Below are 26,072 nucleotides of genomic sequence, written 5' to 3'. Positions count from 1 at the left end.
GCTGTCGAACCCGGGCACCAAGCCGCCAGGGTTCATCGCCTCGAGGTCAAATTCCGGCCATGGTGAACGCAGTGGTGGAAATTCCATATTCAATGGTGGGGGGAGGAGGGGGGGGCAGCCGCTCCACAGGACAACTGGTGTTGACTTCATTGCAATGTCATACCCCCACGTGAGATTATTACGATGTCCGAATGCAGCGGCATTTGAGGATGCTGGACAAAGAGTAAGCATGATGGGGACACCGGCAAAACACGGGGGGATGTACACGTGTTTGTGTAGAGAATTGGTGCTGCGGTTACAGCACTGCAATATGGACCGGGTCATCTGGGATTGATTGCCGGCCATGGCTAACATCTCACTACATGAGCCCCTCTCCTCCCGCTCTCTTCACGAGCCACGCTGGGTTGGTGTGGTGAAGTATGGTCACGTGCGTTGAACTTCTTTCGCAACGCACGTAGGCAACCGCGCTGATCGGAGATCAGCGATTCTCTCGCTGTTATATATATTTTTCCACTTTCGGTCCTCGTAATGAAGACGTTTGAATAAATCGTCCCACGGGCTATTGAGGGCACGCTCAACTTGACCAATCCCCGTCTATCACCGCGCACCGCCAATGTACACATTTCGCGTTTTGAAAGCGGGAGCGTCAATTTATTTTTCCACTTGAATCATCCTATCCCCACCCTAGTCATTACTCTGGCCTAGTCTGGCCCTGTGGCTCCAAGAGAAAGTATTCATCCGTGTGCATCCCCAGCCCCAATGTTTTGAGCTCAGAAATCGATGCGATATCTGACTGTGACCGGCCAGAGTGCTTCGTCTGAAATTGCAACAGTTTCTCCTTCGCAGCTCAAGCGTGAATGTCGGCACAAACAAAAAAACATCTGAGGTGTAAAGAAGTTGCAGGCGCAGCCTGGCAATTGCTTGCTCACTTCGCTAAAACTATAGTACTAAACAATTTTGTCTTTTACCAGGTAAGGCCCAACCTGGCCACAATCGATAGCTCAACGAAGTGGCTTATCATGCAGACATTCATAGCAGCCAAATGCCATCTCTTAGACACACTTTAGCGGTTGTGCTTTCGCTACGTTGTCCCCACCTGAAGACGGACGCTTGTGTTGCGCCCGAAACGTCGTGATCTAATTTAGTTGTTTTCATTATTATTTTTTTTTACCTACGTGACTTTACCGGAAAAAAAAAACAAAGAGTAAGCAGCCAAATACTTTAACGAACGATTATGAATGCGGAGGGAAAAACCGGAGGACCCGGATAAAAATCCACGCGACCATGGTGAGAACATCTCTAAATGAGCAGCATCTCTTAAGGAGAGGGATGCTGCCACAGCGGTGTAATGGTTATCACGATGGACGTGCAATCCAGAATTCACCGGCTCGATTCGATTGCCAGGTGCGGCAGTCGAAACAGCGGGGCGAGTTTTCTCAAACTCCTGACGTCTCTTTCTACTCGGCAGTACCGACGGGTTCGCCGCGGTTAAGAGATTGATAAGTCGTGCGCGGTAGGATATGTAGAGTGTGTTAGTACTCCCACCACCTTCCAAGACGGTCCTGGCCACGTGGAAGAGTAGGCCAAATTGCCTCTAGAGGAGGGGGCTGTCTAGAGCTCCCTCTAGTGGAGGCCCTTCCGCCAGCAGAGGTGTGAGAGAGCAATTGCAGCGCTGAGCCTTTACCTTTTTTGTAAGTATTAAAAAGTAATAATGACTATGTTGTTGTAGTGTGTGTGCGCTTGTGTTTGTAATCATGAGAGCAGATGTAATCGTGACCTCGGCAGGTCACTGGCAAATCCCGCTCTCCGTGCACTCATAATTATCTCTCTCTCCGCTGACATCGGGCACGGAGCGTGGAGCAGTATTTTAATAAAGGCTTGAGACGTTTGTGGGGGGCAGGGGGAGGGAGGAGACGAGGGAGAGGGGAGGGTTTGTGGGGTGTAAGGGGGGGCAGACTGGGAAGGGGATGAGAGGGTGAGGGAAGGGCTGGGTGGCCGAGTTGTGGGGTGGGGTGGGGGGGGTGCGCCAAACTGCAAAGGGGAGGGGTGGGGAATGCGAGGATGCGGGGCAGACTGTGGAGGAGAGAGGATGCTGGGGCAATCATCAGTCGGGTGGGGGGGGGAGGTGGCAGACTGAGTTTGTGGAGCAAAAACGATCACCGCTAAACACCTGCTGTGTTCACAGGGATGTAGGAGGCGATGGAAGTCGAATTTTTAAGAGGAGAAAAAAATTGCGTCTGATCTAGGGATGGTCGAGGCCCCCCCCTCTCCCTAAATACATTCGCAACAAGTGCGATGTCATCCTGGCATGCAAAGTATGCTGATAATTCTGTTGTTCCTTTTTTTTTTAAAGCAACCTTGATTTTGTTGATTTTGATTATTCATTCCGGTTAGCGTGCACTTATTTCTTTTCGGGCTCTGCGATTGAAGCTTTTTCGCCGACAAAAGACGCTCACGTGATTATTTGATCTCAACAGGCGCGTGCGTGTGCGTTGTTAGCGCGTGCATTTCACCGGCACAGCAACGCACGTGCAGGTATAGGACATTGAAATCGGATCGCGCTTTCGCAATCTAGATTGAAAAGTCATTTCTTCAGAACTACTTTTTGCGTTTAGTTTGTTGTCCTTTCCCACCGCACCTCCGATTAGCACGGTTGGCTGAGGTACCGTGCGAAAGAAGTTCAACACACATTGCAAACGGACGGACGTGCTGCAGTTTGCTTCGGCTAAAACCTCCGTCAAGCGAGTGGGGAGACGCTCTCGCCGAAGGGGTGGTACGAGAGTGAATCTGGGTCGGGCGAAGGGGTTTGTGAGTCATTAGTCGGCCTGGCCCATCATCTTGAAGGGATCGATAAAACAACTACCCCACCACTTTGTTCAGGAAGTCAGTCGGGGGTTTTCATACTGGATGCATTCGGTCCTTGCCTAGGGAATGTGGAATTTCCACCAACGGTTCTGGAGCGCCAGTGTGGACGACCATGGGACGAGGTTTGTTTTGAGTGTGGGGACCGCAGCGCGAGCGGTGGAAGTGTGAACATATATCCGTAAAATAAATGACAAATATTTACAGCCCTTTCCCGATGCCCCGTTAGTCATCTTATATTTTACATTTGTAGAGAGCCTTAGCTCAGGGCGGTTTATATAGTTTAAAAAGCGGGGACAAAAAAAGACTGGTTGAGATAGCAAGGGGCGGTGCAAGGGTCGAGGAATGAGTGACCGTAACAGAGGGCAGGAGAGGGGTGAGGGGAGGGAAGAGGAAGGGAATGGGCTGACGGGCATACTTCACCACGCTGGTCAGTGCTAATTGATGAAGGAGGTGGTTGGGGCAGGAGGGGGGGAGGGGCTCCGGATTGGTTAAGATATCGCTCGCCACTGAAGTTATAGCCTTGATCGCGAATCGAACTCGGGTCCGCCACGTTTCATCGCGGCTTTCGTGGCGCGCTTCATATATCCAGACAACTATGCACTGTACGCTTAGTACACGTGCAGTTTACTCGGCGAGCTTTGTGTGGATGCTTGTTTTACTGGGAGGGTCTCTCCGATTTCCCACGGGCGTGGATTCTGAGCAATCGGGGGGGTCATTTGGCTACGCGCAGCAGCGATGCGTGCATGCACGGCAAGCGGCAATCGGCACAGCGGACTCTGCGATCCGGTGGTCCACCGGTTCGATCATTAACCACCTTCCGCGGCCAGTTGAAACTCTTTTTTGTAGCTTTTTTTCTAAACGTTTATTTTTGTTTGAGGAAACCGTTTACATCACGTTGCGACGCGCGCGTGCGCGCCGTCAACAAAAAAACTAAAACCGGTTATGAGAATCAAGGGGATAGAGAGATGGGGAACGTGCTAACGTATACAAGGAGAAAGGGTGACTTTTTTAAAAGTAAGAGTGGAAGGGATGAACAGGGGAGGGAGGGAATGGATTTAACCGAGACGCGCCTGACATAATCAAAAGAAAAACATGAAGAGGTGACCTAAGCGGGCATTTGTTTTTTTGTTCCACCCCTCCGAATGCGGCTCCTGTCTAATCTGCAGCGGATATGCCCCTAATCCTCGGTCGCTGTCTCCCGAGCCTCCGCCCTTGTTAACTTATTTCAGCTGTTGTACGAGGGAATTGATAACGCTTCGATTAAATCCTCCCTCCGCCACCGCTGTCCACGCGGCAGCGTGAATGGGCTCGCCGCAGTTTACTGGGACGGCAGAGAAATGCGTCTGGCGCCGTGAAGTGCGGGGCGCCTTTCACCTCTTCCAAGAAAAACCCTCACGGGTGTGGACGAGGAGGCCAAACGCCCTCGACAGGAGCTCAGAGCTCACTTCCAGCGGAGGCCCTTCCACCGGCAGGGCCGCATAACTCACCTTCACGCGTCGGGCCCCACCGGTTTTTGCCCTCCACACTTAGAAGCATGCCGTTTAGATGACTTTGATTGTTTTTGCTGCTAACACATTCCTGCGGAGGGAGCTGGTAGGAACGTTGGGTTGCTCGGTCAATGGCCAGGGTCAACGGCGGCGTGGTGTATTCCGCAAATATGCCTGACTGTGAGGGCGGGCACAAGCCGGCGTGAGTAGATTAAACGTTCAGTTTTATAAGGGCACCACAGGGTGACCAGCCTCTCCCCACCCTCCCCACCCAGCCCCTCCTCACCCTCCCCACTCAGCCCCTCCCTCCCCACCCAGCCCCTCCCTGCACGACGGACGGACGGACACAATAATCCCCTGTGGGCTGGTGGAACCAGTGGGTTCCTACCAGTATGAATGTCCGCAATGATGAGCCACTTCGTTGAGCTTATCGCTTGGTCGCTTCTGAAAAATAATCTAATAACTCAGTGGGCTTTACCTGATGAGATAACAATTGTTTAGTTTTATTTGTATATATTTTTAAGTGATTTGTTTACCTTTTTCATACTTTGCACACCTATCGTGTTTTTGTACTATTTGCTGTTGCAACGTTCTGACCTACCCCGACTGGACATCTGTGAAAAAGAGCTTCATAGCTCATCGAATTCCTCCAGCGTAAATATTCTGATGATTCTGAATAAAAAAAAAACCCAACAACAACCTAGCACCTGCCCCCGCAGGCTACAGGCTACATGGGGCGCCTTTGTCTTTGTCTTCGCAACACAGGACCTGGGCATGGAGTCCACCTCCCTGGACGACGTCCTCTACAAGTACGCCAGCTTCCGGAACATCGTCGACCCCATCACCCACGACCTCATCATCAGCCTCGCCCGCGACATCCAGTGCCCCAAAACGGTACGGAGAAGACGCGCGCGGAGCGCGATCCGCGACGAAGCGCAACAGTGAAAGTTCGACGGCGCGGCCCCGCAATTGCTTGCTCGCGCCCCCCGCTGCCACGGAGCGCCCGCTGCTCTCCCGTTCACGAGCGAGCGCGAGAGAGCCCCTCCCTCCGGAGCAGGCTGTCGGCAAACCTGCGGGTGTGGAGCCGCGTGCGGCCCTTAGAGGCCCGCTTCGTAATGTTATTTCATCTCAGGGCCACCGCTGTCTCATATTCGCCGCGTGCCGTGTGCGGCTCTTGAAAGAATGAATCACTTTGCTGACCGAATTCGAAAAAAAATGGCTCTTCTTGTTATTTTGGTTTGCCGGCCCCCTGCTCTAGAGGCTATGCTTGGCCTTCTCTTCCACGCTGGGCAGACGTCTTGATAAGAGCTGCGAGAAGCCACACTTTACCGCACCACACGCGATCTGCCGATCGACTTAACCCCGGCGTAGTCATCTATACTGCTGGGCGGATTCAAGAGTCTCGTCCATTCTTTCAACTGCCGCACCGTGGGATCGAATCGACCAAACGTGCTCACCATTGCAACAGTGACTGCACCCCAGGCCGATAGCGTCCGTCGTACGTTACAAAGTGCAATGCAGATGACGAAACCCGCAGTCAACATCCCTTCCAGATGGGAATCGAACCCATGCCCAAAAACTACGCCACGGCTCAATTTATCAGTCGACATTTTCTGCCACGCTGCTGGACTGGCATGGAGTCGGGCGGGGGATTGTCCGAGTTAAGGCACTGCCATTAACCCGAAGAACGATTCTCACACTTTTTTTGCCCATCGCCACCACCGCGACCACGGCCGCCTCGGCTTCACCACGAGGACAAAAAAAAAACGAGGTGGGGGGTGGATGTGGCTGGGTGCCAAAAAAATTCTGGGAACAGCGTTACCGGACCCCTCTGGCCAGAATTAAACACTGCCCCATAACCATTACAACCCAAGGCAGCTACCTCGCTAAATGCAAAACACGGCAACGGAAATGCGACACGCACCAACGGGCAGGTTCTCCCCAGCCACCACGATCACCACCACCGCCGCCACCACGACCACAATCACCACCACCGCCACCACGACCACCATCACCACCGCCACCGCAACCGACATCATCACCACCACCGTCACCACGACCACCGCCACCACCACGACCACCATCACCACCACCGCCACCGCAACCGACATCATCACCGCCGCTCGCAGCCGATATTTACGGAGATGCTTGCGTTTTCGCTGGAGAGCATCGAGATGCAATTATTATGCCGGGTCGTGGGGGTCATGAGGTGACGATCTCTCTCTCGTCACATGGTGATTTGTCCCCGCTGGTGCGAGGCGTTGGGGGGGGGGGGGTTGTTCCTTCGTGTCCCCCAGGCAAGCGTGGCAGCAGCAAGCGACGATGGCTCTACTCTACTGATGAGTCTTAATGGGAATTAAACCAAGTCATGCAGTTGATTTGTTGTCCTGCACGACATGGGAGGAGGCCGAGGGCTACGGTTTATGGCAATGATGATGATGATTCAGTTCTTTTAATCCTCTCCCAATTCCGAGACGACGGTCAGCGTTGATTTTACTTGGAGATGCGTAGCCCCGTCGTTTTTCAAGACATTGTACTCACCGCAGAGAACCGGAGCGACACGACCGCACTCTACCATTGCTGGCACCAAACTGTGCCACACGCCCTCCCGCGGGGCCTTTTATTTACGATTCCGTTCAGAATGGATTCCTTCATCGGAACGGAATGAAAAGAAAAGCTAACGATGGACACACAAGTCATCGGAACGGGAAAGGGTTAACCGCAAACGCACCGCCACGCACCACACTTATTCTATCCATATACTTATTTTACTCCGCGGTTGTACGAGAGCTCACTGCAGAGCACTTTCATTAATGCGAGTTTTTATCTTCCCTGGCCGGAGCTAATTTTGTGGCTGTGTACGACCCCGTGACCCGGGCAGCGCGAGCCCTGTGCTCCCGGGGTCACGAGGTCGCCGCTGTAAATGTCGAGCCCCCCCCCCACCCCCCCATCGTCTCATCACCCTGTGTGGACCCCTCCCTGACCCCGCCCTGACCCGTGTCGTGCTCCCAGCAGCAGCAGCAGCAGTTGTTGTTGTTGTTGTGAAGGTGAGTCATGAGTTGAACTTCTCCATCTGCCTGCTTAAATTTCTCCTCCGATCAATCGAAAGTGCGCCACGGTGGCGGGATGTTTACTACCTCGCCTGGTATGCAGGAGGTTGTAGGTTCGATCGCGACCTTGACATCTGATGTATATTTGTAGTTTGCGTGTTCTCTCGATAACCTCCCCCCCCCCCACCCCGCTTCCTGTGGTCACGTGGATTTTTCTCAAGGGTCCTCCGAGTTTTTCCCTCCACATTTACACATTTAGAATCAACATCGCGCGTTCAAGAGTATTTGGCTGCTGCTATGAAATTTCCACGTGGTAAGCCACCTCGTTGGGCCATCATTTGTGGGGCAGATCGCTTCTGAAGAAGAGCCACGTAGCTCAGTGGGCCTTACCTGGCAATATGAAAATAGTTTAGTTTGGTTTTAGCAGAGCCGTGACGATTTGTCGAAGAAGTTGATTATTGACTGAAGATTGCTGTCGACCGCTTCCCTTGTGGCCTCCTATTCGGGCCCGTAAAATAATTGCTGCCGCCCCGCGTCCTGCCTCCCGAATGCGGGCGACCCCCTGCAAGCCAATCCTCGCGTGGCACGGCTCACGATGGCGATGGCTTCACCAAACCCCCCGGCCGCCACCACCTGTCCAGCGGCGGTGGCACACTGTGGCAGGAGTGATGGCCGAACGACGAGACTCGTGATGGAATGACAGCCGGATGATAGAATCTGCCCAAGAGGGCGACCGCGGCGGAGATGGAGCGATGGACGCGAGCAATGGGCTGGAAGGAAACGAGGTGGATCGTGGCGTCGCACGAACCCTGCGGAATGGCGATAGGATAATATAATAACAAGTTACATTTTTAAGGTGCATTTAATCCGAGGATGGAGATGCAATCATCCGACAGTGAATCGATCGTGGCCGACGATGGCGATGATGATGATGGTGGGATCTAGCAGAAGGAAAGCTATGGCAGGACGTGGTGCCGTCAACGACATTAGTCGTGATGACCCGTTGACCTTGACCTGGATGCAGGGATGGGTCACTGTGCGGTTGTCACGGTCCACTATGCCCACTGCCCCATGTCGAATATTCCATCTCCAGGTGCCACGGTGAGGTGTGTGTTCAATTCCGCCAGCTGTCTTATCGCCTGACTCCCACAACCCCGGTCGTCTGTTACGCTTTTCGAGGCTCATCTGTTTGATGCAAGGTGATGGACACGCTGATTGGATGGTGATTAATATGTACACATACGCGTCCATTTGCATACTCGCGAGCCATGCTAATCAGCGGCTGATGAGCCGCCGCCGCTGCCTGCAGCTTTCATGTTTTGTCGGTGAAATGGGACGGATGTGACCCTTTGCCCTCCGTTTCATCTTTGGCGTTTAGAATCCACCTGCCTGCTTTTCGGTCCCTCAAAAAAACACCTCTTGCCCGTTTCGGTGTCTCTCCATCCTTCTTGATTTCTGTCTGTCTGCTCATCCGTATATCTGTCTGCCTTGTCTGTCCGTTTGTCTCGATTTGTCCATGGAGCAGACTTTGCCTATTTCCCTTGAAGTGTGTGCATCTGTCTCCGTCCGTCCGTCCATCCGTCCTTCATCTATTTGCCCACCTGTCTATCAGAACCATCTGTTCGTATGTCTGCCCGTCCAATCATCTGTATCTCCCTATCCATCTACACGGCCTGGTCTGCTCATGTGTACGTCTGTTTTATTTACGTCCTTCTCTCCCTCCACCCGCTTGTCCATCTGTCCATCTTTCCATTCGCACATCTGCCCATCTGCCCATCTCCTTGCCCATCCATCCACCTGTCTTTCCATCGATCCCCATCCATCTATCTGTTCTTCTGTTTGCCCTCTGTGTTTTGCCCCCCCCCCCCGCCTCTCTCTGCCTGCCCGCTAACCTGTCTGCCTTCCCCACGTGTCCCCCCTCCCCTCTCTCCCTCTCCGTTCGGCGATGGCGGCGACTGCAGGAGGACGATGCGCTGCGCGCGTTCGAGAAGCTCTGCCGCCAGCTCATCTACCACCTGAGCCCCCACTCCCAGCTGCGGCGGCAGAGCACCAGGCGCCGAAAGCCGCAAGCAAGGTGAGAGCGCGCGGCGGTTGAGAATGCGCGTGCGTGGGTGCGTTCACGCGCTGGTGTGCGCGCCGCGCTACGTAGCCTGTCCCACCCGGGTTCGATTCCCGCTCGCGGCCGATAACAACAGTGGCGAATATATCTCGGCCGGTCATGGGAACTCCGCTGGGTTCGAGTACCGTAACTGGTGTGGTGCGTAAATGTCAGCAGCGGGGAGACAAAGGTGCGCCGGGTGTTGGTCTGGTCACCAACAGCACTTGCCCCAACAGCCAGTTACAATGCTTTGGCGTTTATTGGTGAACGGCGGTCGTGAGCACCCGAGTTGCGCGATTTCTGATTGTGCTGCGAGCAGCCGCCGGTCGTGCCACCTCATCTCATGGCTCGCTCGCTCGCAAGGACACCGTCAATACCCGTCCTGCCCGTTCGCTCGCTCGCTCGCTCGCTCGCCGCTCGCCCTCCCTCCCTCCCGCTGCTACCACCCGACTCCAATCCCACAGCTGGTTCCGCATCTTTGTCACAACAGAGGCGCCTGACCTTGGAAATCTGGATTTCCAAGGCGACCCTGTGTTGTTCCTCGAGCTGTCACAATGCGCGGGAATTGCTGACGACGCACTCGTTAGTGATTCTGCCGGTAGAACTCCCCCCCCCACCCCCCCCTACGGTGATCTCCACCCCCTACCCCGCACCGCCCCCACCCCCCCCCCCCATCATCATCATCTCCTCCTCCAGCCATCCCCCTCTCTGTGGCCATACATTGTGCATTGTCACGGTATAAGTTGTAGAAGGAGTGGTGTATAACGTGGTTGGTGTGGGCCCTGGTGCAATGAATGAAATCCCCCCCCGCCTCCCCACACCTTCGTAGCTCTTGCAGTCCTTCCAGCCCGTAGGTGGACCGCGGGTGCAGTTACACCGCCTGCATGTCGGATCGCTGCTGCGCTGCACGTGCGCGTGAACGTGCATGTACGTGCGCGTGTACGTGCATGTACGTGCGCGTGCACGTGCATGTACGTGTACGTGCGTGTACGCGCGTGAGTATCGGTAGATCGTTGGCACAGTGGTGCGCGCACTGCACTGCCTACCCGTCGAACCCGAGTTCGATTCCCGCTCACGGCCAACATCGATGACGATTATCTGAACCGGGCCTTGGGCCTCACCTAGGTCTACTCAGACTTAAATGAGCACCTGGTGCAGTGTGTAAACATCGAGACAGAGGCAGTTGGGCGTGCTGCTGGCCACCAACCCCCTCGTGTGCCACAGTTCCGGCCTTCATAGGTCCTCGCTCACAGCACTTGCCCCCAAAAGTCTGTGCTACAAAGGGGAATCTTTGCCTTTTTTACAAAGCCCTGGTGGAGTGGCGTGGGCGCTGTGCTCGCTATACCAATGACCCAGGTTCAATTCACGGTCTTCCATACGCGTCGCTTTTGTGAACGCCTCTCTCTAAAGTTCACGCGCGTGCAATCACGTGGAGTTTGGGGTCAAAGCTGACCCTCAACGTCCGCTATATTGACTTTGCCCGAAACGAAGGTGGCTGTAACTGTTTTCTAAATCGAAATCCATACTTTCGTTTGTGCGTGTGTGTGTGCGTGCGCGTGCGTGTGTGTGCATGCGCGCGCGTGTGCGCACTGCCAGACTTAATAGGCGCTTCGCTAACGACCGCTTTGTCACAGCGGTGTGTCACGTTATTATGGGAAGCCTTCGTCCCTGCACAATACGAGTAATCCGAGGTCGACTTTAGTGTTCGCACTCCGCGGGAGGCGAATTTCTTGGTCCGACGATGTAAGGGGCGCCGCGGTGGTGAGATGTTAACTCTGTCGGCTGGTATGCAGGAGGCTGTGGGTTCGATCCCGACCCTGTGATGCCTGCCGTATATTTGGAGTTTGCGTGTCTCTCCCCGTGGTCATGTGGATTTTTCTCCGGGTCATCCATAGTTTCCCTCCATAATTAGAATCAACGTCACGCGTTTAGAGTATTTGGCTGCTATAAATGTCCACATGATAAGCCACTTAATTGGGGTATCATTTGTGGCCAGGCCGCTTCTGAAAAAGAGCGAAACAGGTCAGTGGGCCTCGCCTGGTTAAATAAAAATAGTTTAAAATAAAAAATAGTTTTAAATAGTTAAGTGCTCGACATGAGAGTTATAGCGATGTAAACACTATCGGCTGAACACACCCTCTGCGCAAATCCTCTGCACTTTCATTTTTGAACAGCCTAAACGCTTCTTGTTACGATAAGCATAGAATCAAATTAATATATTTGTGGCAAAAAGTATATATCTCGCTTTTTCTTGATATCACTTCTAGAACTCCGTGAGATTTTTACATCGGTCACTCACTCGCCAAGTCACGGCTGTCTCACACGCGTTGGATGCGCGTGGCGTCGACTGACGGCGTCGTTTTTAGCGCACCCTGCCGTGTGAACTCTGCGACCTGAATTTGATTCCCAGCCCGCAGCGAACATCGGTGACGATTGACGCCAAAACCGGTCTCGGGCCAGCGCTCGCTGGAGCGGTGGCCAGCGTGGTGAAGTATGGTCAAACAACCCCTCACGGACGGCACGGCATTCGGAGGCCTTTTGTTCGTCCGGTCGTAAATTGACAGAGCGCTGCAAATTATGTTTCTTAATGCATTTCAGGAAAAAGAATGGATGCATGCAGATTAAATTGATGAATGATTACGGACATCAATTGATTCAGTTATTGGTTGAAGCCTCCATCAATATCCTGTGCAATTTATGATTGGCTAGGAAAAGACCTCGCTGATTTTTTTGTTACAATTGAAATGACCCAATTCCAGTTCTTGGACTCTACACATCAAACGAGTCTTGTGACCCAGATAGAATATTTTTTGACGGTAATTAAAGGTAAAGGGGCAGCCATGCAAGTGCTTGCTCTCAAGCCACTGCTGGTGGAAGAGCGTAGCCAGCCACGCTAATTGGAGATGTGTCTGTGTACGTCTTTTTGTGGCCTGCTGCACATGCCGTGGAAACCCATGACTGATGCGCATGGGGAGGCATTAAATATAGCGGTGGGCTGATAAAAGTTGTAGACGTAATTTATTTATATTTCCATACACACATACATATAAAAATATGGCCAGGTGGCTCAGCGAAAGAGTGAGCGGTTCGCAATCGGAATGTTAAAATTCTGATTGGCGGTTAGCTCAACCAATCATCCCTCCGGCGTCACTAAAATAGATAATACCTCAGAATCAGATGAGAATCAGAATATTTATACTGGAGGAATCCGATGAGCTCTCAAGCTTTTTTCACAGATGTCCAGTGGTTTTCCTACGGACAGACTCGCCTCTCTTCGTAGAAATGAGGAATTCCAACCGTTGGCTCAGGGCTGTAAACAGGATGCACATTTGAGCAGGAGATCTCTTTGCACCATTTTATTCGTATTTGCGGCTTCATCGGCTTCGCAAGTGAGCACTCGAACCGCACTCGCAATTCGTGCAGGGCGTGTCCATTGGGGGAGGTGGGGGGGTGCGGGGCCAGGGGCAAACCACACATTGTGTGGGCCCCCCTACGCCTTCAAACTAAACCGGAGGTGTCGCATCTGATGGTGGCACCGGGTGGCGAGCGGTGGGCGGTTGCTCTTCACGCTGCGACGAGCCGTTAGCGCGGATCTCAACCGCCGGAGCGTTGACGAGAGGGCAGCGGAGACACCGACAGCAGCCGTCGTTCCGTGCCGCTCGAAACCGTGCAAGCCTTTCCAGGCTCGCGTTGTTGTAACGAGACGGACGGACGGGAAGATGGGGAGAGACATGAGACGAGACGCGCGGGAGGGTGACGCGGAGGACGTCTGACTCGCCCGCTCGATGTGCTCCAACGGGCGAGTGATTTTACGTTTTTTCATTCTTTCTCTCTCTCTGTGTGTAGTTTAGCCTTTTTTACATAAAAAAAACCCCGGATTTAAACAGAAAGCGTCCTCACGGCTCGGCGAAGATCTTCCCGCTCAATTAACAGACGACGTTATTATTTAAATCCTTATTAATATCGTTATCGGCGCCCACACCCCCCTTCCCCACCTCCTTCTCCGCGTGTTATATATCAGAGTGGCTTATTGACAGTTGTGTACAGAACAATGGCCACGTGTGTGTTTTATGTTGCAAAGTGAATGGAGTTAATCCTCGGAGCTTTAAGGGGGATTAAAGGATTACGTCGAAGACGCAATCCTCTGGGCTCTATGTTAATTCCTGCGCAGAAAACGCTGCCGCTGATTGCAACAGTGCGAGAAATAGCAGCCGACTGCAACACTCCATTGAGGTTGTTGTTGCTGTCAAGTTTTCCCGAATCGCATCTGTTTGCAAGTTGCAGGGTGGGTCCTGTTCACCGCCCAATCTCGGAAACGTGCAAGTGGTTCGCGTTCATTTTATTTAGAGAAGTGGCACAGCGCCGTTGATTTTAAAGACATCGTACTCACCGCAGAGAACCGTAGCGACACGACCGCACTCTACGACGGCTGGCGTCAAACTGTTCCACGCACCCCTCCCGCGTGGCCTTGTGGCTGCCTCGGTGCCGATGCAGTTACATTATTTTCCTTTCTTCTTCCGTACGTACACCTACTTCATCGGAACGGAATCAGGAGAAAAAACGATGACGTGCACGTACGTCATCTGGTCTCTATGTTTATTCCTGCGCAGACAGCTTTGCCGCTGATTGCAACAGTGCGAGAAATGACAGCCGACTGCAGCACTCCGTTGACACGTACGTCATCGAAACGGGGTGGGGGGGGGGGTTAACAGTGCTCTAGCAAAGGTGGGATGGGGTGGAGGGGGCGCCGCGGCTGTCCTGGGCACCCCGAATGGGGGTGAGGGGGGGGGCAATCGAATGTGCAGCCCTATTATTGGAAGTGAAGCGAGCAGTGGGTGCTCAGAAGTTTGCGGGAGTCCCCCGCTGTGGTGGCAGAGGGTGGGGTGGGTGGGTAGGTGGGGTAGGTGGTGTAGGTGGGGTAGGTGGTGTAGGTGGTGTAGGTGGGGTAGGTGGGGAGGGGGTACGGTGATGGGCACCTCGCACCCCGCCCCCCCGTGGCAACACGTCTGTAATGATTAATGTGTGAAAATCTAGAATTGAAGCTTTCGTGACTGCAGGAATTACTATACTCATTGGTTATTTCGGTGAAGTCACGTATGTAGAAATGAAATTCCAATTTTAATAAATCACAAAAAAATGTAATTTTAAATTTGTTTTGTAATTGATTTACATTTTATTTTATTTCTACATACGTGACTTCACGGACAGAACCAATGAGTATAGATTAATGCATGGGTAAAGTCAAATTTAACTGGTCATCTGTCAAATTAAAGGGACCCGTGGTATATCGTGTAGTTTACAACTGTTATTCGCTCAAGCTCTCCGGCCCATCTCTCTCCACCATGAAGAACGGCAATTGCACAAGACATAACCTGTGACACATCGATCTTCTTGGCTTATTTTTTTTCTAGAGCAGTGTTTTTGATGAACTTACTTGACTTCATGAGATCGCTCTTCGTAGGCAGTGAAACCCCTTCGTGTTATAGAACTGCCCACGGAAGCGGACATCACCTCTGAGACCCCCGTCCTGTCACCCCTGGTCCACACAGGAGGCAGCACTTTTCCACCCGCTCTGCATTTGAGAGTATTGTTCATTCGGTCCTGTAATGGTCAAACTGATACCTTAATTCCCAGAGCTAGAAATTTTTGCCAACTTGGGTGCAGAACCAACACGTTTAAACGTGATGGGGGTTTTTGTTGTGCAGTTGCTGGTGAACAGGCTGACACAATGAACTCCGCTACACTTGAGAACCAAGTTTAATCAGGGGCGGCTAACAAACCTGAATTCAGGAATCTCAAACTCAGTGCCCTGACCCCCTGACCTCTGAGCCACCCCCCCCCCCCCCCCCGTGCCCTTTCTGGGCAAGTGCAACCGTGAACACTCACCTGAGTGAATTGTCATCACGCGAAAATAAAATAAAATAAAAACTCAAACCCCAAAGGTCAAATTCACATTGACGGATGAACGGAATGAACAGAGACGTCCCCCCAATGCACCCCCCCCCCCCCCGCCGCCACCATGAATTTGCCGTTCAATTAAAATCTTTTGCAGAATTTTATTTTCAAATAATAATTATTATTCTTACCGTAGTGCTGCGACAATAGCGCGGCGAGCGGCTGCGTGCGCTGATAAAGTCGCACATAGGGTCACGGTTTTATTTGCGCGCGTGTGTGTGTCTGTGTGTGTGTGTCTGTGTGTGTCTGTGTGTGTGTCTGTGTGTGTGTGTCTGTGTGTGTGTGTGTGGGGAGCGGTAGTGTAGCGGTTAGCGGCGCTGCGCTATGAACCTTGCGACCCGGGTTCGATTCCCGCTCACGGCCAACACCAGTGACGATTATCTGAACCGGTCCCGGGCCTCCCCTAGGTCGACTCAGCCTCAAATGAGTACCTGGTACGATGTGTAAACATCGCCACTGGGGAGACAAAGGCGGCCGGGTACGTGGTGCTGGCCACCCACCCCCTCGTGTGCCACAGTGCCGGGCCTTCATAGGTGCTCCCTAACAGCATTTACCCCCTTACAGCCTGTTAAGGCCATACGGGGGATGTTTGTCTCCGAGTGAGTGAGTGCGTGAGTCCATCCGTTGGTCTGCAGCCGAAGGAATGGGTTCAGTCCCCCCCGCCCCATGCGAGTGAACGAGTGAGCGAGCGCGGGGTCTGACAAATAAATCCACCCTCGAGTGTGACAACTGAAGCAGAATTCATTAATTGGATTAATGGCCCGGTTATGAAAATGTTAATTCTTGCGTTTCTCCACCGTGCCCTTACACTTCCCAATACGCCGCGCAATCTCTAGGTTCGATCGTGCGTAAGGAACGCCGCTAAATTTCATGGTCGGTGCAGTCCGTTGTCGATTCACTGCTAGATGGACTCTCCCCGCCCCACCCCTCACCATGCCGCGGTGAGCTTGAAACCTACCGCAGGTTTCCGCGAACCACACGACCCCGATTATTGCATAGCTTACGTCTAAAGCCACCACTTTTATGAATACGTATTTGACAGCGTGCTGTTTTGTTGATTTATTTATTTCCTATGGAATTTGCACTTGTATACAGTATCTTCTTTATCCCAGCCGCAGCCATATGGCGAGGCATTGAAATCAGATGGGATTGGAGGGATGGGGGGGGGCAGTGTTGCAGGGATCAGGGACCCAAGGAGGGATCAGTCACGGATGTAAGGAAGGGGGGGGGGGTGAGGGGGGGGGAGCTCAGGGTGGGCGGGGATTATGCGAGGGGGGGGGGGCTCAAGCAGGGTGGGGGCCAGAGATGAATTTTAGCCAGACCTGTCTTGGTCGGCAAATCGGTCAAATGTTTACGCCCCGGCAAACCACATCTTGTATACTCCACGCTATTGCTGTGGCTGCAACTACTAGACACGTGCCACCTACTCCAGTTTACCAGTGACCCCGGGTGACGCTACCGCACCCGGCATACCACATCCAGTATATCTGCCAGCTGTGGCTGGGGCTACTAGAGCTGCGAGTCACTTGTCACCAGTGACCAGAAAAAAAGCAAATTCCAGTGAGAAATCAGTCCCTGAAGCAGACCTCCGTCTGGGAGCTCACCCTCTCGCGCTCACACACGCACGTACACACAAGACAAAGATCCCCTGTATAGCCTTAATAGACTGTCTGGGGGCAAGTGCTGGTAGCGAGCACCTATGAAGGCCGGCACGGTGGACGAGGGGGTGGGGTGGCCAACACCACACCCAGCCGCGTTTGTCTGCTCAGTGGCGATGATTTTACACACCACGCCAGGAATTCATTTGAGGCCGAGTTGACCTAGGGATCCCCCAGGACCCGTTCAGATGATCGCCACTGGTGTTGACCGTGACCGGGAATCGAACTCGGATTTCCGGATCCGTAGCGTAGTGCACTAACCACTACACTGCCGCTCCCCACCACACAAAAACAAAGATCCCCCATATAACCTTAACAGACTTTTGGGGCAAGTTCTGGTAGCAAGCACTTTATAAAGGCCGGCACGGTACATTAGGGGGGGGGGGGTGGGTGGCCAGCACCACACCCGATGCACACGCACGCACGCACACGCACTATACTTCCGAGAGTACGAAAAAAAAAACGCAAGGCGCGTTTAGCGTGCGAGGACGTGGGTGTTTGAGCACCATCGCGAAATTTACATTGGCCCCGTTCACTATTTTCCCGAGGACGTGGCCTGCACCGCGCCGCGTACGGGGCTCACGCACGCGCGCGACGGCCACCGCCGGAAGGGACGCTCGCGGTCATGCCGGGAGGACGGGGACGTCCAGCGCAGAGACGGAGCAACGGCGTCGGTTCGTGCGCAATGTGTGCCGTCGTTGGATCGCAGGGCTGCGACAGTGCGACGGTGGACTCGTCAGAATTTCAGTTTGACGCGTCGGGCTCTCGCGACCAATACCATCCATAGTCCAAAAGAGCTGCATTATGGATCATCGGGATTTGTATTTATCGTGGAGAAATCCGATGAGCTACAAAGCACTTTTCCGCAGATGGTCCAGTCGGAGGGGCGGGTCGGCGACCGCTTGGGGGAAGCCTTCAACCAGCAGTGCATACATCTTGGCTGCTGCTGCTGATGATGATGGTGGTGATTGTGATTGTCAGAGCAGGAAACTTTTTCAGTGTGGTGAACGTACGCGTTGTTGCGTGCGGGCGCCAAATTGATTTTCTCCCTTCTGCCGTTTCTCAATGATTTAATTGCTACAACAATAATAATGTTGAGCCCCTTTGTCAATCCAACACCGCTGGAAGAAAGTCACCCCATGGCTGCCGAGTCCGTTCATCGCTCTCGTTGTTTGACCGTACTTCACCGTGCCGGTCAGTGCGCGTTGGTGAACGAAGAGTGGATGAGCAGCGTCACACAGTGCTTGCTTGTGTAGGCGAATGCAATGTGAGCATTTTAGAGTGAACTAAAACTAAACTTTTTATTTTTAACCGGGTAAGGCCCACTGAGCTATGTAGCTCTTTTTTAGAAGTGACCTGGCCACAAATGATAGCCCACCAAAGTGGCTTATCACGTGGAAATGTATAGCAGCAGCCAAATACTCTAAAAGCGTGCTGTTTCTAAATGTGGGCGGAAAAATCGGAGGACGCGGAGAAAAATCCACGCGACCACGGGGAGAGGGTGCATGCAAACTCCAAATATACAGCAGGGTCAGGATCAAACCCACGACCTCCTGTATACCAGATGAGGTCGTTAACATCTCGCCACCACGGTGATTGGGCATTAAACATGTCTCTAAATTAACAATAACAATTAAAATGACTTACAGCCCTTTTCCTATTGCGATCGTGTGGATTGCTTAACCGTACTTCACCACGCCGGTCATCAACGCCGCTTGGTGAAGACGGTGGGGAGTACGAGGTGGACAGGGCTGGGCGGGCGGGTGGGGGGGGGCATGGCTGGTCCAGATATCACTCGCCAGCGATTCTCAACGATATGAAATCTCAAAATCTATTTTCCCATTAATGTATTTCTCTCTCGCGCGCGCACACACTTATTCTGACTGCCCACGCAACCCGCAAAGCCATCTTGCTGATCCGCACCAGCTGTCACTGAGGCGCAGTGCTAATGGGCCCAAAATTGCCGGCGCTCTCCATTAAAGCGAAGCCTCATTTCCCATCGGGATGCGGGAGCGGAGGCGCATCGGTTAGCGCCGCCGGCACCACGGACCCACCGCTGGCGAGCCGAGTTCGATTCCCGGCCACGGCTAACATCATTTGTGGCGAGTAAAAAAACTCAACTATCAAACTATTTTGTATGTTAACCAGTAAGGCCCACTGACTCTCTTTAGCTCTTTTTCAGAAGCGAACTGCCCACAAATGATAGCTCAACGAAGTGGCTTATCATCACGTGGAAGTTTGTATAGTGGCCATATGCTCTAAACGCACGTTGATTCTAAATGTGGAGGGAGAAAAAAAAAACACATAACCACTGGGAGAAGAGAGAGAGACACGCAAACTCCAAATATACAGCAGCAGGCGTCTGGGTCGCGATCAAACCCACGACCTCCTGTATACCAGGCGAGGTAGTTAACATCTTGCCAACGTGGCACCCCTTTTATATCTGAACCGGTCCCAAGGCCACCCCTTTTTACTTGGCAAAGTAGAGTTGTCAAAACACAACAACCTTCAGCACCGGACTGACAAAGCGTCGTGCGTTACATCGCGATGCCAAACCGCGGAGCTCGGCGCCCCACCCCAGATGGGTGTCAGCCACCGGGTGCACGTGTGGCGTGACAATCATCCGTTGCCGTCTGACCAGGCCGGCTTGACATTTTCTCGGAGGTGGTGGCGGTGGGGGGGGGGGGCTAGAGAGAACGCGCGGTGAAGGCTCGTCTGACTCGCACGCCCGGCGGCGAGCTTGAGCCACCTTTGAGCCATTGACCCAGAGGTGGCTTATCGGTGCCAGCCAGGGTGGCAATTGGCAACAATGGACTTTCATAAGCGTGTTATCGCTCCGTCATAAATGTCTGTGATAGCTAGGGGGTCACCGCGGGAGCTTTGTACGAGCAAAATGGCATTAAAGAAGGGTACCGGAGTATATTTGATAGAGGATATTGGTTTTTGGTGAGTGGGGGCGGCGGGGGGGGGTAAAACGAATGCGAGAAGAAACATCTCGAGAATACGAAAATACTTTAGGAAAAAATTGGTGGACAATTCTTCCCATGGTGGACACTGCCCATGGTGGACACTTCCCATGGTGGACACTGCAGGGGTCACCTGAATCGATTACAATAAAGAAAAACACATCGTTGTGGAGAACACAGGCAACACATTAAATAAGCAGTACGCGTCTCTTCATACATCCGTCTCATTCACGCATCTGCCTCGGGTATAATACGGACACATGAAGGCGAATTTCGCGTCCGCTTATCGACAATAATGAAGACGCACAGAGCACACGTCGGGAGCAATCTCACTTCTTGTCTGAAGACAACGGCGCTGCACCGTCACGCCGCAAGTCGTCGACGCCGCGCTGCCGGTGTGACGGGAGAGCGCGTGAATCGATGCGAGCGGAGCTATCCCCTAGGGTACGGCGAATCGGGGCGACTTGCCCCGGGCCCCGCGATTTGGGGGGGGGGGCCCGTGCTTCGGGGGTGGGGAGGGGGCGGCGCGGTGTCGGATGTAATACTTCCCCGGTTTAGTTTGAAGGCGTCGGGATGACTGACACGGTGTGGTTTTGCCCCCGGGTCCCACAACCACCCCTCCCCCCACCGCTCCCCGACCTCCACGGGCGGCCCTGGATGCGACAAGTGTTGAGGATTCGACAGCGGCAGGCGCGTCCGTCGGCGATGGTCGCCGACGCATTGCGCCAGGGTGGCGGAGCCTTGATGGCGAACGAACGAGTCGGGAACGGGCGAAGGAACGGGGGATGGAAATTTTCGACCGAGAACGCCGCCCGCGGGAGATTCCCCCACCGGGGAGAGAAATGCGTCTCGATTCGTTCGGGACGCCGGATATTTATGATGCCGGGAGAAACTGCGCCGAAGGCGGTGACCGCGTCTCCGCCTGATGGCGGAAAACGTCCGAGCGTCCACGCGTTCAACGTCCTCGTTGGCAAAGGGTCGACGTCTCTCGCTTGGGGAGTTGGATTTCGAAACCGCGAGGACGCAAACGCAGGCGTGCGAACACACGCAGACGAAGATCCCCCCCCAATGGCCTCAACTGACTTTTGGGACGAGTGCTGTTAGCGAGCGCCTTTCAAAAATCGGCGCGGCGCACGAGGGGGCGGGTGGCCAGCACCACGCCCGGCCGCCTTTGTCTCCCCCAGTGATGATGTTGACACATCGCACCAGGCACCAATTTGAGGCTGAGTCGACCTAGGGGAGGCCCAGGACCGTAATCGTTACTGGGAATCGAACTCGGTTGGCCGAGCTCATAGTACAGCGCAAACGCGCGTGACATGCACGCACAAATTATTACGGGGCAGGAATTTAATTGGACGTTTATTGCAATCGGACCTGACGTTGCTTTGTGAATGTTAAGAACTTCCTGCAGCCGACAGCCAATAGGAGAGCCGCAGCTGCTGTGGAAATGTCGCGAGCTAATTGTTTCCATTCGTTAATACTCAAACGTGGGGCGGGGGGGGGGGGAGGTGATATGCATTCAGAGACAGGACCACGGGGAAGGACAGGGGAGAGACGGGGGCACGAGGGACGATCACCGCCCAACCCGTCCCCCAACCTCCTCTCAACGTGACAAACAGCCCGACGCTCTCGACCGACGGCACCGCGGCCTTGAAGGAAACAAAAGATGCGTGCTCGGCGACGTTTCGGGCAATGGGCCTCTCCGCCGTTGTACGTGAATAAGGACAGACTGGACTGGCGCAGGGCGAACAATCCACGTCAGCCACCGTTCCCCGATAAATAAATATATCAAACAAGGCCGTAGCCATGGAGTCAACGTTGGGGCGGACCAAATCTTCCAGGGGGTCTGGGGGTCCTCCCCCAGAAAAAAATATCTAAATTTTTAAACTAATTTCCTGTCTAAAATATTACAAAATTCACTAACACACAGGATGGACTTTTTATTAATTTTTTACAATAATGTCTAATAGTGTATTGTATTATATTGCTCTGTTTTTTCTTTTTTTTTACCTTTTCTTGTTTTATTGTATGTAATGGCAGAGATTAGGGATTCATAAAGTACAATCATAACCACAATCATATAAACAGAAATCTATTTTATAGCAATATATTGGGGGGGACATTTTGAGCATATTTGAATATTGGGGGGGGGGGGGATATTATAATTACGGCCTTGATATAAAACAATAATGTCAGTAGACGAGGGAAGTATGAGTCGATTGACCCCAAGCTAATGGTACAGCCCTCCGTGTTATCGACAAGCGCTCTTTGCCAGCGATGTAGCATCACATTTTGATGAACCACGATGCCTCGCTGATCTCGTCAAGGAGCCATAAACCATCGCGCGAACTCCGTTCGTCATCCTCGCAGCAAGCAGCAGCAGCGGCAACAGCTGCAGTAGCAGCAGCGGCAGCAGCAACAGCAGTAGCAGCAGTATCAGCAGTAGCAGCAGTAGCAGCAGCAGCAGTATCAGCAGTAGCAGCAGCAGCAGTATCAGCAGTAGCAGCAGCAGCAGCGGCGGCTCTTGGCTGCTCGCCATCGAACACAGACGGCGGCCACCGCATCACGCGGCGCTTTGAGGTGCGCTTCTGCGGCCGTCTGGGACGCTCTTCCTTCCGATATGAGGAAGCCACTGGAGCTATGCACTTTGAAGCCATCTATATTGGAAAACTCATTTCTTTAGAACTGCTTTTTGTGTTTTAGTTTGTTGCCCTTCCCCCGGTTGGCTACGTACGGCGAGAAAGAAGTTCAACATACAAAAATTATACTCTTCGGTTTTTTCGGTAAAGTCACGTAGGTAAAAATAAGTAAATAATAAAATAAAAGAAATAATAATATAAATAAAATAATAAATCACGACGTATGAATCCTTGCAGTCACGAAAGCTTCAAATCTAGAATACAAAAATTAAAGATGTCTTTTTTTTTTAATCTGGTTGAACATCCGAGCCTTGATTGCCTGCCCCGTGGTAATGTGGGCCCCCTGTGTGAGTTTCATGTCGTAGCATGTCCCCGAGTGGACGGGTTCCTGTCCCGTGGCGGCTGCAATCGTCACGGTAGTAGTTCGGCCGGTCGCAGTAAATAATGTGCACTACGCGGGAGGGAGGTGAGGGGGTGGCGGTCGGGAGAGGAAGTGGAGTAGGGGGGGTCATAAAATAATCGTTTAGCGAGAGTAGGACGTTTAAGGTCATCCTCCTGCTGTTTTCGTTTGCACAGCGATATCAGAATTAATTTTATTAGTTTTTTTTCAAATCGGTGCTATATATTTATGTTTGCCGTTGTGTATTTCACGATCTTATTCTGCTTTGTGCTGTCGCGCCGTGGGGTGATGCATCCATCCGAAACTGGTCACACGGCTGTACCCACCCCCAACTCCCCTTCTCCCGCCGTGTCGGAGAACTTGCCCGTGGAAGGTGATGTAACAGAACTACCGCTTGCAATTCTTGCAAGTGACCTCCTTGTCCACATTAGGGGCAACTTGCACTTTTCTAAGTATGTTTTTTACATGGCAGTCAAAACAACGGTTTTTTTACATCTCATTCTCTCAGCTGATATGTAGTCCTAATTAAGTACGAACTATATATATATTCAGGCTTGCTGTCATTGTTGACTGGGCTGAAATTGTCACCTCGGCACACTTGAGAACCCGGTTTAATCATAGGTGCGCGGCTGAAACTCAAATATTCACACCCAGCGAGCACCTATTAAGGCTGACCCTGTGCACGAGTGATTGGTGCGGCAGCACCATGCCTGACGACCTTTCATCTCCACAGTACTCCGATGTTCCCATGCCGTACCAGGTAACACATTCAGGGCCGAGTCAACTTAGGAGATGCCCCGAAAACGGATCGGATATCGCTCGCCGGCGACACGATCCTCAGCGTCAATGACCTCCGAGCCACCCGGCCACATCTGCACTGCTATTCATTTACATTGACCTTTCTTTCAATTCATTATCCACGTTCACTGACGAATCAGTTTCTCTTTTTCCTAGCATCATCATAAAGCGCATTATTTTATTATTATTCTGATTATGTTTTTTCCTCCTAGCCGATGCTTTCCGACGGCGTTTAGATTCACATGGCCGACGTAAATTTCCACGGGATGAGCCACTTCGTTCAGCTACCTTTTGTGGCCGAGTCGCGTCTGAAAGATAACTAATAGTTCAGTGGGCCTTTATCTGGTAAAATATAATTTTTAAAAATCCATATTTGTATCGTTGTTTATTTATTGTTATTTTGTCATTTACTTTACCTTTCCCGTACTCTGCACTCCTGTCGCATTTTTGTGACCCGTCCCTACTGGACGTCTGTGAAGAAGAGCTTCATCGCTCATCAGATTTCTCCAAGATTCAAATCCTTTGCCATTTGATCGGCGATTTCCACTCGTGGCTCATGGTCCTCGGGCGACTCAGCAGTGGACCGAACGGCTCGCAGTCCGTGGGTCGACTCAGCCCATCATCCTGACGGGAGCCGATAAAATGAGCACCACTTTGTGTATAAGTCGGCAGCGGTTGTCCCGTGGAAAGACTCGCCCCCCCTGCCATAGGAAGGTGGAATTTCCACCACAGCTTCAGGGCTGCAGACGGGAGATGAGCAGCAAAGCCTCAATGCTCGTTGGAGCAGGAAATCACCGTGACTCCGACTTTCATTCATCGTCTGGCTGTGCCGTCACGAAGGGCGATCCTGCAAGCGGGTGGCAGCCGCGTCCAAGGGACCGCCGTGCTGCGCCCCACCGCTGTGTCGTTGCGAGCAATGGGGGCTCAAGGAGCGGTGGGGCATAGTGAGCTGAGGGGCGTTGTGAGCGGTGAGGCGTCGTTAGCGGTGGGGCGTTGTGAGCCGTGGGGCGTCGTGAGCGGTGGGGCGTCGTGAGCCGTGGGGCGTCGTGAGCGGTGGGGCGTTGTGAGCCTTGGGGCGTCGTGAGCCGTGGGGCGTCGTGAGCGGTGGGGCGTTGTGAGCCTTGGGGCGTCGTGAGCCGTGGGGCGTCGTGAGCGGTGGAGCGTCGTGAGCCGTGGGGCGTCGTGAGCGGTGGGGCGTCGTGAGCGGTGGGGCGTCGTGAGCCGTGGGGCATCGTCAGCCGTGGGGCGTCGTGAGCGGTGGGGCGTCGTGAGCGGTGGGGCGTCGTGAGCGGTGGGGCACGCGCCGGACGCTGGGGGAGTAGGAGACACCTTCGCCTTGGGAACACCCACCCTGGTCATCCCACCGCAAAAAGCTTACTCGCCTCAATTACCCGTAACTCGAGCTGCCCTCGCACGCCCCTCCTCCTCCCTCACCCCCCCCCCTTACCCTCCCCAAAACGAGCCTTTTTCGTTTAGGTCGGTTGTCGTGGGAAATACGCCTCCCTCCTTCTCCTCGTCCTCCTCCTCCCGTTCCGCCTGCTCTTCCTCCTCCCTTCCTCTGAGCTGCCGTCTCCGCACTCCGTGCTGGGAATATTGATGCTCGTCGCGTCTCCCTTGGGAGCGCGTGGGGTCACCGCTAGTCCTGTTCGAGGGGTTGAACTCTGACGCCCAACTCAACGCTCCGGCCGTGGCGGTCGCAGGCCGTGGGGATCAATCCCTTTATCGCGACGATGCCGGACGCTGCTATGAAAACAAAATAAAATACGATTTTGAGAACTGTTTTACAGTGGCCTTGGCCACTCATACACTGGGTCGGATGGATCGAGCGTGTGCACGTGCATGAGCGAGCAGCTATTAAGGCTGACCCTGAGCATGAGTGGGTGGTGTGGCCAGCACCATGCCTGACGGCCTTTGATCTCCACAGTGCTCCGATGTTCCCATGCCGTACCAGGTAACTCATTCAGGACCGAGTCAACTTAGGAGATGCCCCGAAACCGGATCGGATATCACTCGCCGGCGACGCCATCCCCGTGGCTTGGGAAATCCAATTCGGGTTGCTGGGCTACGGCAGCGGCACCGGTTAAGGGTCCTGTTGACCCGCGTTCGATTCCCGCCCACGAATGACGGCGCTCGGCTAATTCGGTTCCCACACCCGT

General features: G+C 53.2%; 1 protein-coding gene across 2 annotated transcripts in view; it reads left to right on the top strand.

The window, feature by feature from the left end:
• Positions 1–26,072, top strand: part of LOC144730975 (leucine-rich repeat-containing protein 75A-like) — a 76,924-nt gene that overhangs the window by 9,848 nt on the left and 41,004 nt on the right. For both annotated transcript variants that reach the window (XM_078611880.1, XM_078611879.1), the window contains 2 exons: positions 5,118–5,246; positions 9,364–9,476. In XM_078611880.1, the coding sequence (XP_078468006.1) occupies positions 5,118–5,246; positions 9,364–9,476 (242 nt within the window). The remainder of the gene's footprint in view (positions 1–5,117; positions 5,247–9,363; positions 9,477–26,072) is intronic.

The sequence above is a fragment of the Lampetra planeri genome, chromosome 37, assembly GCF_965212315.1.
Source record: "Lampetra planeri chromosome 37, kcLamPlan1.2.h2, whole genome shotgun sequence".
Lineage (NCBI taxonomy): Eukaryota > Metazoa > Chordata > Hyperoartia > Petromyzontiformes > Petromyzontidae > Lampetra > Lampetra planeri.
This window is presented reverse-complemented; position numbering and strand designations above follow the sequence as displayed.